The 14,175-nt window shown below is 44.7% G+C and overlaps 1 protein-coding gene across 1 annotated transcript; it reads left to right on the top strand.

The window, feature by feature from the left end:
* Positions 1-5,439: 5,439 nt before the first annotated feature.
* Positions 5,440-12,346, top strand: LOC135392475 (uncharacterized). The gene is made up of 3 exons (XM_064623183.1): positions 5,440-5,521; positions 5,592-5,829; positions 10,795-12,346. The coding sequence occupies exons 1-3, from the start codon at positions 5,440-5,442 to the stop codon at positions 12,344-12,346; spliced, it is 1,872 nt and encodes a 623-aa protein (XP_064479253.1).
* Positions 12,347-14,175: the final 1,829 nt, after the last annotated feature.

The following is a 14,175-nucleotide window of genomic DNA, read 5'->3' as shown; positions in this document are numbered from 1 at the left end:
ATGCCAGACCTTGTGATCTCTGTACCCGGCATTGTGAATATCGTTGAGGGTCTCAAATCAGCTGCTGCGCCAGGGCCCGATTTGATCAACCCCAAAGTACTTAAAAGCACGAAGCTCATTAGTAGTGCATTTTTGTCTGCCATTTTTTCACAATCTCTGTCTACCGGTACAGTACCTAAGGACTGGCGCTTGGCGAGGGTCATTCCTGTCTATAAAAGAGGTAGTCAGCAAGACCCCCTCAATTACCGTCCCATTTCCCTCACCTCTGTGCCCTGTAGGATTATGGAGCACATCATTTACTCAAACATTTCTGCTTTTCTCGAATCTAACTCATACTTCTTTCCACTCCAACACGGATTTCGTAAGGGTTACTCATGCGAGACACAGTTGGCTTGCTTCATACATGACATTAAGTGTAACATGGATAACCGCATACCAACCGATGCCATATTCTTAGATTTTTCCAAGGCCTTTGACACTGTCTCACACTTCCGGCTTTTACATAAATTATCCCGTCTTGGCCTGCCTTCCAACTTGCTGGCGTGGATTGCGCACTTTCTTAAGGATCGACAGCAGTCGTGCTTTGTAAACTCGCAAGAGTCTATTTCGAGCCCTGCCACTTCGGGCGTACCGCAAGGCTCGGTGCTCGGTCCTCTTCTTTTCCTCATTTTCATTAATGATCTTCCGCATAACGTATCTTCCCGCTTACGACTATTCGCTGACGATTGTGTTCTATATCGCCATCTTCACTCCTCGTTAGACACTGCCATTCTACAGGAGGACCTTAGTGTCATTTCATCCTGGTGCACTGAATGGAAACTTCAGCTTAACGTAGGTAAATGCTGTTACGTGCCCTTCTCTCTTAGCACCCCCGTTCGATCAAACGTGTACCTCCTCTCCGGCACCCCCATTATTATGGCTTCGTCATACAAGTACCTAGGGGTGACTCTTTCTTCTGACCTATCTTGGAATGAACACATTAAAAATATCACATGCTCCGCTAATTCAACCCTTGGCTTCATTAGGCGCAACCTTAGGTTATCTCCTCCTTCTGTCCGACAGCAAGCTTACATCACCCTCGTGCGACCGAAGCTGGAATATGCTGCCTCAATCTGGGTCCACACCAAGCATACCTTTGTGACATGTTAGAAGCAGTTCAGAATAGAGCCGCACGGTTTATTCTTAGCGATTACTCTTTTCACTCTAGCGTCACATCACTAAAGCGTTCCCTCGACCTGGCACCACTTGCTTCGCGTCGTAAATTCTCCCGTCTTTGTCTTTTTCATAAGTTCATACATTCTCCACCATTGAGCAGCACATACATCTCACCTGCTTCACACATCTCTCGTCGTCGAGATCACCCTATGAAAGTACAGCTGCATGTCGCCCACACGTCATACTTCCTGGAATCTTTCTTCCCCCGCAGCAGCAAAGATTGGAATGACCTTCCCAAAGCCCTGGCCATCATCGATAATACAGACACATTTCGAAATCATCTACGTACATTTATGTTCTCCTGATGTTTGCTGTGCATCATTTCATTTTTTTCCCATATGCCAACTATGTACCCTCATGTAATGCCCGCAAGGGCCCTTGAGGTATTATTAATAAATAAATAAATAAATAAAACCAAAGAATATGCAACAAAATCAAAACATTCCAAAATATGTGGTGGGAAGTCTGCAACATTGCTTTCAGGAATGATCCTTGCAAAAAGCAACAGAGCAGCTCCATTTACTGGAGAGCTGCTGTCAGTTACAACAAATATCCTTTTAATTGTGTAGTAACCACCATCTTTAGCTTCAAACACACTGCAGTTCTTCTTGCCTGCCCTGTATCGTTCACTGTGAAATATTGTACCGAGAAGAGGCAAAGTGTTCCTGCATATGAGGAACAGAATGAAGCACTGACTCGAGACAGGATGTCTCTGTTGGTGAAAGACTCAGCACATGTTTGGGCACACCGAACATGCAAGCACCTTCAACATGTTGTACGTTTTGGTTTCTGGGGTAACCAAGGAGGACAGAACAAAATTCTCGTACATACCAGGCAGGGGCATTAATGACAACAAAACGTGTAACTCCTGTGTCATGATTATTCTCTCAAGTATTTGCTCAGGCACACCTTTCGCTGCATTGACGAGTTTTACAATAGCCGCATTCGCACTCTCAAACATAAATGCAGAATGTGCCCAAAGTGGTCCAAGGTTTCGCACTGCTTCAGCAATGCGAGTAAGTTGGTGAACGTTTAAAGTAATGCACCGCGATCCGTAGAGGTTCGCTGCCCGTGAGATGAAGCTTCCGAGAAGACGCTCTGAGGGATTTATTTATAGGGTTTATTCGCTGACGTCACCTCGCCGCCATACTGTAGGTCCCGCGAAGTTATGTTCCTGCATTAGTTCGCTGCCGTATGCTTTTTGGGTGACTATCAACGTTGAAAACATAGAAATTGCTTGGATAAGCTACAAATCACACTGCACAATAACTTTGAAACACCAAATATATGGTGGTAGATGGGTAGAAATCCAGCGAACCCGTAGAGATGTAGGAAGGGAGTTGCCGCAGGACAGAAGCCTTCTGTCCTGAGGCAACCCCCTTCCTACAAATATATGGTGGGTGCGATATGGGTAGCAGCTTGGATGGGACCTACAACATGGCGGCCGATGCAGCACATCTGCCTGCAAGCGACAGTGGCGGTCTCCTGCGGATGACGTCATGTGAATAAACCATATTGATACTGCTAGTCCTAATTGACAGTTGCAGGGAGGAAAGACTGCAAAATAGATGTGATAACATAACGGGTCTAATTAGATTGAGCATACAACTCACAATAATAACACTACACATAGATATGCCAACCAGTGCAAGTCAAACATGTTCAGACATTAAAGAAAGAAGGGAGAGGGTGCAGGTAAGCTGATATAGACTCATGGTAGGGGACCAAGAGACACGGAACAAGAAGGACGGAGAGTCTGAGAATTTGTCGTCCGTCCTTCGTTCCGTGTTTCTCGGTCCCCTACTATGAGGATGTTCAAACATGTTACTGAAAACATTTACATCCTAGGATATAAATGTAAATGAACTATGGAATGCCCTAGCCCAGTTGATAATCATGAGCCCTGTCATGATTATCAACTGGGGTAAGGTGTTCCATAGAAATGGTATCCTGGAAAAAGGAGTATGTTTAAACGCGTCCAAATGAACAATATGTGGTGCAATGTGCTTGGCTAGTCCTATGACTAAAACTTTAGTTGCCCATGATAAATGAGGAAGAGGAACTTTAATTTATGAACAGTTCAGAAAATCCCAGAGTGCTTTGCACCGCTTTGAACTGTGGGAGTTTACTAATGAAAAAGAAACGGGTGGCCTCCAAACTGTTCCGATTTCTCCTCTGCATTGTCCCTACCATTCTCCCACCATTGTCCACGACGTGTCAAGGTCAGTGAAAGCAAGGATTATTCTTCGTTCCCCCGCTCAGCAAGCAAGGTATGATGGGATCCACTGAACAGTGACTGTGTTTATGCCCAATCGGACGAGCTTGTCAGTTAGTTTGTTCCAGACATAAAATCCAGACATATCCATTCCACGCAAAGTGATCCAGAGGTGCCGCTCGACCCCCCCCCCTAGAATTTTATGCGAATTTTTTTAGTGGTTCCTTATGACTCTGAAAGCAACAGAACATTGGTCTTTTCTAACGAAATTCAAATTTATGGGGTACAGAGCCCCTCAAAGATGCAGTGCTTGGCGAAAACCTATGTCGTTTTATGCAAGCATTACGGCCACGTAAGGCACGGAGCATCTAAAAAAGCGTCTTATTTGATAGGAGAGAGTTCATTTTACTGTATGTAAGCAATTTTCACCATCGCACTGGACGGGCTCGACGTTTGTGGCGTGCACGAAATTTTCAAAGTTATTGTAAGTTTACCAATTTTTTTGCAATATAAAATTCTGGAATTTCTTCTTCAATTTTTTTTTTGTCGTATAGCCCCCATGCTGTACTTTTGTTGCAGATTAAGTACGCAGCAGGTAACGATAAGCTGAGGACACGTCCATCGCAGTCAGAAAATTCTTGCCCTGCCCATTTTTTACCTCGAACGTGACGTTTCCAATGCCATTCGTTCGTATGGTTTTGCCGTCAGCGAGTGTAACCACCTTCTCGTGATCTTTTCGAAATACTTTCAGAATATCCCGACACCCTGTCATGTGGCTGCTAGCCCCGGAGTCGACGGACCAACCGTTCCATCCGCTACTGCATGTGCCGTGCTCTTTAACTTCGAAAGCGAAGGAATTCAATGCGTGATCTACCTCTGTGTGTTAATTCTCCTTGACTGAAGCAACCCTTGCGTTGTATTTCCCTCTGAAGGAACTCCGGTTGGGTCGCGTGTCGCTTCCTTCTTTGTTGCTGGCCGGTTGACTAGATGATTTTTCTGGACAGCGTCGAGCGATGTGTCCTAACTTCCCGCAGCTGAAGCACTGTACATTCCTCTTGGCACCATTTCGTCTCCCGGGGCCAAGTCTGGCTTCATGCGCTGCCTCGCTGCCATAACCGTTTTGGCGTGTCTCCTCCTGGACGAGTGCGTACCTAAATTTCTCGGTGGTGAGATCCGCTATGGCACATATGTCGAAAGCTCGGGCAACACCGTGGTACGTTCTTGGCAATCCCTGAATGGCTATTGACGCTATCTCCGGGTCCTCAATAGACTCACCCAGGGCTCGTAACTGTTCACCAATGGCCTCTACGCGTTGCATGTACTGAGTAGCAGTCTCATCCTTTTTCCACTTTATGGCGTTCAACTCACGCTTCAAGGTGGTCTTCCGTTCCAGGACTCGACCTCGATTCGTTTCCTGCAGTTTCAACCAAACGTCTTTCGCAGTGGCTTGGTTGATGACGTAACAGGCTTGACTTGTGGATAAAGTCTGTACTATAGCGTTCAGGGACTCTTGATCCTTCTTCTGCCAAGCTGTTCTCTGCGCATCATCTTCCGGCGCATTATCTTCAATTGCGGTCCATAGACCCTTTGCCTTCAGGTAGACTGTAAGCTTGTACCTCCATGTAGGGTAGTTGCTTCCCTCCAACTTCTCGAAGTGGGACGTAGGTAATCCTTCTGCCATCTTCTATGATTAGGATTTACGGTCTATTTTATGCTTGCCGTAGCAGAGCTGATATCTGGGCCCATAAACTTTGTTGCAGATTAAGTACGCAGCAGGTAACCATAAGCTGAGGACACGTCCAATCGCAGTCAGAAAATTCTTGCCTGGTAGCAGAGCGGCAATTTTTCTTTTCGGCCAATTTTCTTTTCAATTCTTTTTCGGGGCAATGTCCTCCCCTCAACGAATTCAGTGGGAGAAGGCAATGAAAGAAGAGCTGTCCTCACATGACCAAATGAATACTTCGACACTTATCCCGAAAAAAGACAGGAATGAAGGTAGGAAAACCAAAATGGGTTTACAGAGTCAAAAGAGGCGCAAGCGGAGAAATCGAAAAGTACAAGACTCGTGTGGTTGCTGTAGGAAGCTCACAAGTACATGGAATCGATTATTTCGAAACGTTTTCTCCAGTCGTTAAGCTCAACAGTCTACGATTGCTTCTAGCAATTGCAAACGAAGAAAGAATGGTGATGCGCCAATTAGACGTCAAGACGGCATACCTTCACGGGAAACTAGAAGAGGAAGTCTATATGGAGCAGCCACCAGGTTTCTGTAGAAAGGAAGAACACGTATGCAAGCTAAACAAAGCGATATATGGCCTGAAGCAGTCTGGAAGGACGTGGTACAGAACACTCGATGCTATTCTACAAGAACAAGGATACAGACGTCTAGAGACTGGCAGGTGTGTGTTCGTACTTAAAACCGGAAATGACAAAGTAATTCTAGGAGTTTACCTTGGTCATGTCAACGGAAATGAAGTTTCACGAGAAGAAGAGACCATAAGTCGAGATAATCTACCCTACCAGAGCCTCATAGGCAGTCTTATGTATCTCGTGCAAGGAACTCGTCCTGATATTGCATTCGCTGTAAATTACTTAAGCCAGTTTAACAAAGATTTCACGATACAGCACTGGAAGATGGCTAAACGAGTCTTACGTTATTTACAAGGTACGTAAGATGCTGCAATCACATACACTGCTTGTCAAGAACCTATCATCGGATATTCAGATGCGAGCTGAACGAGGGTAACTCTGGAAGATCAAGAAGTGCTTATGTTTTCACAATGTCCAAAGGAGCGATTAGCTGGAAGTCAGTGAAACAACCAACGGTAGCGCTTTCCACCAGCGAGGCAGAATATGTCGCTCTAACTGAAGCCATGAAAGAAGGAAAGTGTCTAAAGACCTTTTTGGAGGAACTTGGTTTCGAAAGTTACGGTGCTGGGGCTATGACCATGAGATGTGGCAATCAGTCGGCAATCAAGATGATTGAAAATCCGGTCCAACACCAACGGTCTAAACATATCAACCTCAAATACCTGTACATTAGGAACCAGGTTGAGAACGGAGATTTTGTTGTGGAATATTTACCAACACAGGACATGATTGCAGATGGGCTAACGAAACCAGTCCCAAGAGGGAAGAACTTGTTTTGTGCGAATAGATGTGGTTTAAGCATACAGTAAGAACTATTTAACGCGAGTGGGAGTGTGTTAATATGAATTATTATTCGCGCGTTAAACCTGTACGTCTTCGTCCTTTTTGTCTGCGTTTTTACGTGTCCAGAGGAAAATAAAGTTTGGCTTATGACGAGCGTGAAGCTCGGAACATTCCAAGCCATCACGAGATAGAGTGTGGACGTGTCCTCAGCTATAGTTACCTGCTGCGTACTTAATCTGCAACAACTTTCAACACAAAAAATATCCAACCCCGCCGATGCACAGTAAGCTGCAGTAAAAAATCAGGAAGTTGTAAAAATTCGACAAAATGCACATATTTTACCGAAAAATTCGTTGTGAGGAGGTCGGGATAGAAGTGTGATCAAGGTGTCATTCGATGCAGCGTCTTCCTAGCAAGGCGTAGCAAAAAAATATCAGAGGTACTTTTTGTTAAACTCAAATAATATTTTTTTAAATTGAAGGTAACTTCGAAAATGTGTATGCGCGCTGCGGCGCAGCGTACCGAATGTACAACTGAGCTGGTGACTCACAAAACACTAGACGGAAAGAAAACACTAGGCAGTCGCATTATTGAAGAGCAAATAACGGTTGCAAACACGTGTTTGCCTCCTTCGAGGCTCGACGGTTGTGCAGTGAGCGCTCATAAGCCATCTTACGCTCTAACGAAACTTGTAGCCAGCTCGCGGTGGTGCTAAGTAAGAGGTAAGTAAAGACATGGAGATTGGGGTCCATTCAGGTTTCATGGTACCATATGGTTGATTTTTGGCCGTGTGGCATCCGGCATCCGTCAGTCGAGTCGTTGGCATGAACTTACATATAATTCTTAAGGTCTTGCTTATACACTAAAGTGTCTTCACATGGCAAGCCTTATAAATGTGCATGTCCTCGTACCCTCACCCATGTTTCTCTGAAATAACGATCCCCCGTATGCAAGACGACTATGAAAGAAACGTTAGACCTGACCTGAACAACGCAGTACATGCATCATAGCTCTGCACACAACAGAAATGCCCGGAAGTAGCTTATCCGGTATCGAAAGTGATAGCATCCGTGACTGGCAAAATTTTCTTTTATACCTACATCTCAACTGTTGGCGCACAAAGCGAAAAGATCGTACATCACAGCTAAAAATTAAGTTTCATATGCGTGCAAGAGGAGTGGACAGCTAAAGAGATCTGTTTCCAATACTGAAATGAGTTAGCATGTACATGTAAAAGTGTAAGGTACCATACAAGGAACTTACTGGTTAAAGCATTCTCCGCTTGTGTTCGGTGTAGGCAGTACTTGATCACTGTTCATGTCGTGACTATCTCTACTCATGTCAACGACTCGACTGACGGATGCTGGGTGCCACACGGCCAAAAATCAAGCATATGGTACCATGAAACCTGAATGGACCCCTATCTCCATGTCTTTACTTATCTCTTACTTAGCACCACCGCGAGCTGGCTACAAGTTTCGTTAGAGCGCAAGACGGCCTATGAGCGCTCACTGCACAACCGTCGGGCCTCGAAGGAGGCAAACACGTGTTTGCAACCGTTATTTGCTCTTCAATAATGCGACTGCCTCGTGCTTTCTTTCCGTCTAGTGTTTTGTGACTGACCCGCTCAGTTGTACATTCGGTACGCTGCGCCGCAGCGCGCATACACGTTTGCGAAGTTACCTTCAATTAAAAAATTACAATTTGAGTTTAACAAAAAGTACCGCTGAGAATTTTTTGCTACGTCTTGCTAGGAAGACGGTGCATCGAATGACACCTTGATCACGCTTCTATCCCGACCTACTCCCACCGAATTTTTCGGTAAAAAATGTGTATTTTGTCGAATTTTTACAATTTCCCGATTTTTTACTGCGGCTTACAGTGCACCGGCGGGGTTGGATTTTCTTTGGGTTGAAAGTGCAATGCCGGGGCTATATGACAAACAATTTTGAAGAAGAAATTCTAAAATTTTATACGGCAAAAAAAAAAAAGGTAACCTTGCACAAACTTTGCAAATTTCGTGCAGCCCACAAGTGTCGAGCCCGTCGAGTGCGATGGTGAATATTGCTTACATACCGTAAAATGGACTCTCCGCTATCACATAAGATACTTTTTAACATGCTCCGTGCCTTACGTGGGCCGTAATGCTTGCTTAGACCGACATAGCTTGTTGGGTAGATGCAGAAACACCTCCAAGAAACCATTGCTAGTTCTCTCACCTGCATGATTAATCTGGTCCAGTGAAAGTTCCTCTGGCAGCAAAATAAAGATTGCTTCCGACAGCAAGGCAAAGTGCCGAAGGTACCTCTGTGGCAGCACCTGTCTGCAGTAAGGCATGCAATAAAAGAGCAACCAGTTCCTCCATTCATGAGCCTTCCAGTAGCATCTCTCACACAGTGAGCGGGGCAAACGAGTGATGTGGTGAGGTGGCCTTATGCTTAAGAGGCGCTTATTCAGCACTTCCAGCACACTTGGACGTCCCTAAATAAGAGAAAGCAGGTACTTCAATTAACATGAACTGTGACAGCAGCAGGAAGTTCAACAAAAGAAACAGAACGAGGACATGGCCAACTGATATCAGGAAAGCTAGTCTACTTATTGATGGTTAAGTACAGCTTCCGTCAACCTTAACAATAACACTGAAAAAAGATAAAGGTCTCGTTTCCACCGCAACCCTTTGGGGCCACGAGGAAATCTTAATTGAACAAAATCGTTTTGTTAGTTTAACGCAAGGTTTTTGGTTACTTAAAATTCCTCCAGTGCCGCCAGGGTGGCTGTTCTCGTGCTCGGAAATGAGACCGAATTTTTTCCAGTGTTATTACGGTTGACGGGAGCTGGACTATAGTAATTATAACTAATATCAAAATAGTATGAGGTACGGAAAGCATTTAACGTTTCAGGTGTCTTTGTCGGAATAATGTCTCATTCATAAATATGTACTTGATCAGTTGTTTTTTCGGTCTTGAATAACGTGTTTGCGATCTGGCGCTGTGTTGCAGAATCATTTGACTTCCTCCATTGTTGCACAAGTTCGAATAATGGTTTTCTTTACCACATGAGCAACAAACGCAAACACATACGCAGTCATCACTGCCACATAATTTTTCTGGTCCTGCGTTCTTGTCCTGCAGACCACGACTGGTATTGTAATACAAAAGTAAACCTCCGAACACACACAAATAAAACTGCACACGTGCTGCTCCTGTGTTTCCTTCCTCAATGAATGTAATAGCCTGAATTTGGCACAATCTGAGACCTTCCTGACTAGCAACAAATTTGTTGGAGAGATACATATAAAGGCAGTATATCGGTTGTTTCAACTAAATCCCCAGGCTAAATAATTCATGAACGGGTGCACCAATCAGCAAACTTTCTTTTTACAAGTATCTGTCTGATACAACCTACAAGCTGCGCACTGTGTCAATGACTGGGAGGCGTTCATTATTTAAATAAAAATTTAAATTAGTTTAGTAACAAACCATAACCTCTATAGTAGGGTGCTGTTGGCATTAAAATGGGTACTACCCCTTTTGGGACCTTCAGTGGACACCTTTTAGACAAAAAATCTGCCACCGAAGCAGGATATTGGTTACTGTAATTAATTGGTTTCGGTTTACATAGTTTGCGGTGGCTGGTCACAGCGAAGCGCAAAAGCACGCGCTTCCACTCCATTATCCACCAATGAATTATGTCCTTTTTCACCTCATCGCGACTAACCGCCACAAACTCGTAAACCGAAACCAATTAATTACAGTAACAAATGTCCTCCTTCGGTGGCAGATTTATGTCTAAAAGGTGTCATCTGAAAGTCCCAAAAGGGGTAGTACCCATTTGAATGTCAACAGCACCCTGCTTTATAATTTATGGTTTCCTTCTAAACTCATTTGAATTTTTATTTAAATAATGAACGCCTCCCACTCATTCACACGGTGCGCAGCTTGTAGGTCGTGTCGGACAGATACTAGCAAAAAAGACAATTCTTCGATTGGTGCACCCGTTCGCGAATTATTTAGCCTGGGGATTTAACTGAAATACTCGGTATAGTTGCCATTCTGAAGTATGTGTTTGCATGCACATTTTCGGGTTTTTTAGTAGTTATTTATGCACTTGTCGTGGTGTGAAGGGCATACACTGTCATGAAACAGTCAGTATCAAATACCTACTAATGTAATACTTCTCTTGGCTGTTTGAACAGTCTAACCAATATTCAGTGAACTGTCTCGTCACACCGAGAAGGCAGACAGGACACAGCCCAGCGCCGACGTCGCTGGATTTGTAAAAAACATCTCTTCGAGACAGCTCTCACCCCTCGAGACAAGTGTGCTGGCGAAAGGTCACGGCTTCAACCTTACAACGGCAGGACCACCTCTTGCAAAGATGGTCGCAGCTGTCGAAGACGGTATAAGACACCTGGATTCCAGCATTCAAGAACAAGTAAGAGTGAAAGCGATTGGAATTATGTCAAAAATCCAAAAACAGCAATGTCACAACATAACCAGGGAAGAGCATAAAGCACTTCGAAGCCTCCAGGAAGACTCGAAGATTGTCATTCTGCCTGCTGACAAGGGAAACTCAACGGTCGTCCTAGACCGGCAGAACTACGATGGCGAAATCCGAGACCTCCTTGACAACAGTACGTATGAAAATTTCAAAAAAGACCCGACATCGCAGATTAAGCTTAAGCAGATTAAGCAGACTAAGCTTAATAGGATACTTGCTGATATATTCAAGAAATACCCAGATGCAAGAGCCCTCTACTTACGACTTATCTGCAGGAACGGTAACGCGCCTGGTTTCTATAGTCTCCCTAAGATCCACAAGCCCGGTATCCCCCTTCGCCCCATTGTAGACTTCAGATCGTCCCCTCTTCGGGCGTTATCCTGCTACCTACACAGGGTTTTATCCCCGCTCACCGGAAACACCCTAACTCATGTACGAAACTCTGCCCACTTCGTGGAGCGCGTCTCACCACTCACCATCAGCGCTGACGAGCGCCTCGTTTCGTTTGAAGTTGTGTCTCTCTTCACGAACGTGCCGGTCCCACTGGCAGTGGACGCTGCCAGGATGGCACTTGAAAGGGACAATGACCTGGCGACTAGAACCAACCTCAGCGTTCACGAAGTGTGCCGCCTCCTAGATTTCTGCCTCAGCGGAACGTACTTCTCATTCAACGGAGAGTACTACAAGCAGACTACCGGAACAACAATGGGTGCGTCAATATCGGTAACCGCAGCGAACTTGGTGACGGAATCAATTGAAGAAAGGGACCTGCAATCCCCCGATATTAAACCGAAAACATTCTTACGGTACGTAGACGATTGCTTCTGTATTTTGAAGAATTCCGATGTTGACGAGTTTTTGGAACGCCTAAACCGCATCGAGCCATCCATCCAGTTTACCGTGGAACTCGAGAGGGACAACGTTTTGCCTTTTCTCGATGTAATCGTAAAGAGAGAAGGAATTGACCTAAAGTTCACCGTGTACAGGAAGCCCACTCATACGGGACGATATTTAAGGTTTGATTCCAATCACCCTACGTGTCACAAGGCTTCGGTGGTTTCGTCCCTTCTTTCGAGAGCTAAGAAGATTTGTTTGTCGGAGAAAGACAGGAAAAAAGAAGAAGCAGCAATCACTTCCGATTTAGAAAAGCACGGATACACAAGTAGCTTTGTTCAGAGAGTCGCCCGTCGTCAAGCTCGCGGTCTCCGAAACCGACTGACGACCAGCCCTGTCAGACTAGACGAATCAACATGCCATATGTGAAGGGAATCAGCGAGTCTCTGACACGTATACTAGCGAAGGAAGGGATACGTGTGTCTCACAAACCCGTCTCAACAATCGGACACTATATACCGTGGCCCAAAGATCGCCCACAGAAAGAAAAAGCACAAGGTGTAGTCTGTAAAATTCCATGCACCAAATGCAGCGCATCATATATCGGCGAGACAAAGAACTTCCCCGAAAGGCTACAGCAACATAAGAATGATGTACGGAAGTCTGACATCGAACGAAGCGCTTTCGCTGAACACTGTCAAGTTCGAGACCATCCTATCGACTTTCAAAACGCCTGCATCATCGACCTTGAGGGTAATCAGATCAAAAGAATGTTTGTAGAGTCCTGGCATATACAATCCACACCTGGAAACCTTAACCGATCTGTTGGTGCGTTACCCAGCGTATACGTCAGCTGCCTCCGTCACGTGACTGAAAAACAATCCGGCGAATCACGAAATTCGAATCACGGCAAGAACGCTGCTGCCAACGGCCACTACAGTCACCCCTGAGGAAGGAGCCGAACTGGCTCCGAAACGTCGGGTATCCCCGTCCTGTACCTTGGTTGGAGATTTTCGTTACTATCACAGCGCATAGTGCATATACTCTACAGATTATGACCATGCGAGGTCAAAATGTGGTAGGTTGACTAGCGGTGATGGTCCTTTAAGTCCATTCACAGATGTCTCCAGCTCCAAGGCCAGCCTCATATCTCTTAGAACACCTGCTGCAGTTCTTTCAACATTAGGCTCGGTTTCAGGTACACTCGCCGTCCTGTAGAGATATGAAAATAACATTGCAGGTTCCCTTTAGCATGCATCTCATGCCATTAAAGCAACACTATGGCCAAGCCTTTACAAAGTACATTCCACTTGATTCCACACGTATACATCGTATACAAAATGAGAAATGTGAAGGCCTTGAGATTTTAGAATGAAAGATATCAGAGACATGAGCCATATACAACATGCCCTTTTACTTCATGCTGAGCTCCAGATTATTCCTCCAAATTTGGAAATAACAAAACCCAGACATTTTACTCTCAGCTTGACGATTTCAGAAAGATGCTTACTTTCCTCACTTGTTGCACATGAAAGGCACCACGGGCATCCGAAAGATCCATTGAGCTGGAGGTGATTACCAACAGAAGCTCTTGCAGGAGCATCGACAGGGGTAAATATAACATATACTCGACTACGAAAAGAAACCGAGCAGTGCTGCCAAACCAGCTGTCCCACATTTCGCATTGCCTCAACAAATTCTCCAAGAAACAGCAGCATATCGGGATGCTTGCGTCCAAACCATAATCTATCTCATATAAATCATAATATATCAATCATAATATATCTATCATATCATATATCATATCATATAATATATCAATCATAATATATCTGGTATAGGAGCTTTGGACTTCAAAGTTCATACAACTCCCCTGCGAGTACTTTCGACATACTTCTGCAACAATTGTGTGTTGATATCTACATGACAAAGGGAGCTCATTAGTATGAGCTGAATTGGCCAAACAGAGGAATGCGATGATTTATAAAGTGGGCTGCCATCTGTGTTTAAGATTACGGTAAGGTCCATACAGTTCAGTAATCCTTCCCGGTGAAGACGTTGGTGAATTATGCCAGTCGTAATATCTCGTACGGCTTCTTCACGCTGATGCTGCAGTTCGCAAAGGTTTTTGTATAGAACGTCTTTCAGTTTGGCAATTAGGCTCGAGAATCGTTTCCTCAGATCTACGATTGCGAAAAAAGATCCAGTGGCCTTCACCTTTGAAATGATTAAGGTTGTCTGGCACGCATCACAACACA

The sequence above is a fragment of the Ornithodoros turicata genome, chromosome 4, assembly GCF_037126465.1.
Source record: "Ornithodoros turicata isolate Travis chromosome 4, ASM3712646v1, whole genome shotgun sequence".
Taxonomy (NCBI): Eukaryota; Metazoa; Arthropoda; class Arachnida; order Ixodida; family Argasidae; genus Ornithodoros; species Ornithodoros turicata.
Note: the sequence above shows the minus strand (reverse complement) of the source record. Positions and strands in the feature narration are given on the sequence as shown.

Excerpts from the sequence above, each read along its gene's own strand:
- LOC135392475 (XM_064623183.1), top strand. The coding sequence starts at position 5,440 with ATGGGTTTACAGAGTCAAAAGAGGCGCAAGCGGAGAAATCGAAAAGTA. Across the intron at positions 5,522-5,591 it reads TTGCTGTAGGAAGCTCACAA|CAATTGCAAACGAAGAAAGA; the intron begins GTACATGGAATC and ends GATTGCTTCTAG. Across the intron at positions 5,830-10,794 it reads AGACGTCTAGAGACTGGCAG|TGAACTGTCTCGTCACACCG; the intron begins GTGTGTGTTCGT and ends ACCAATATTCAG.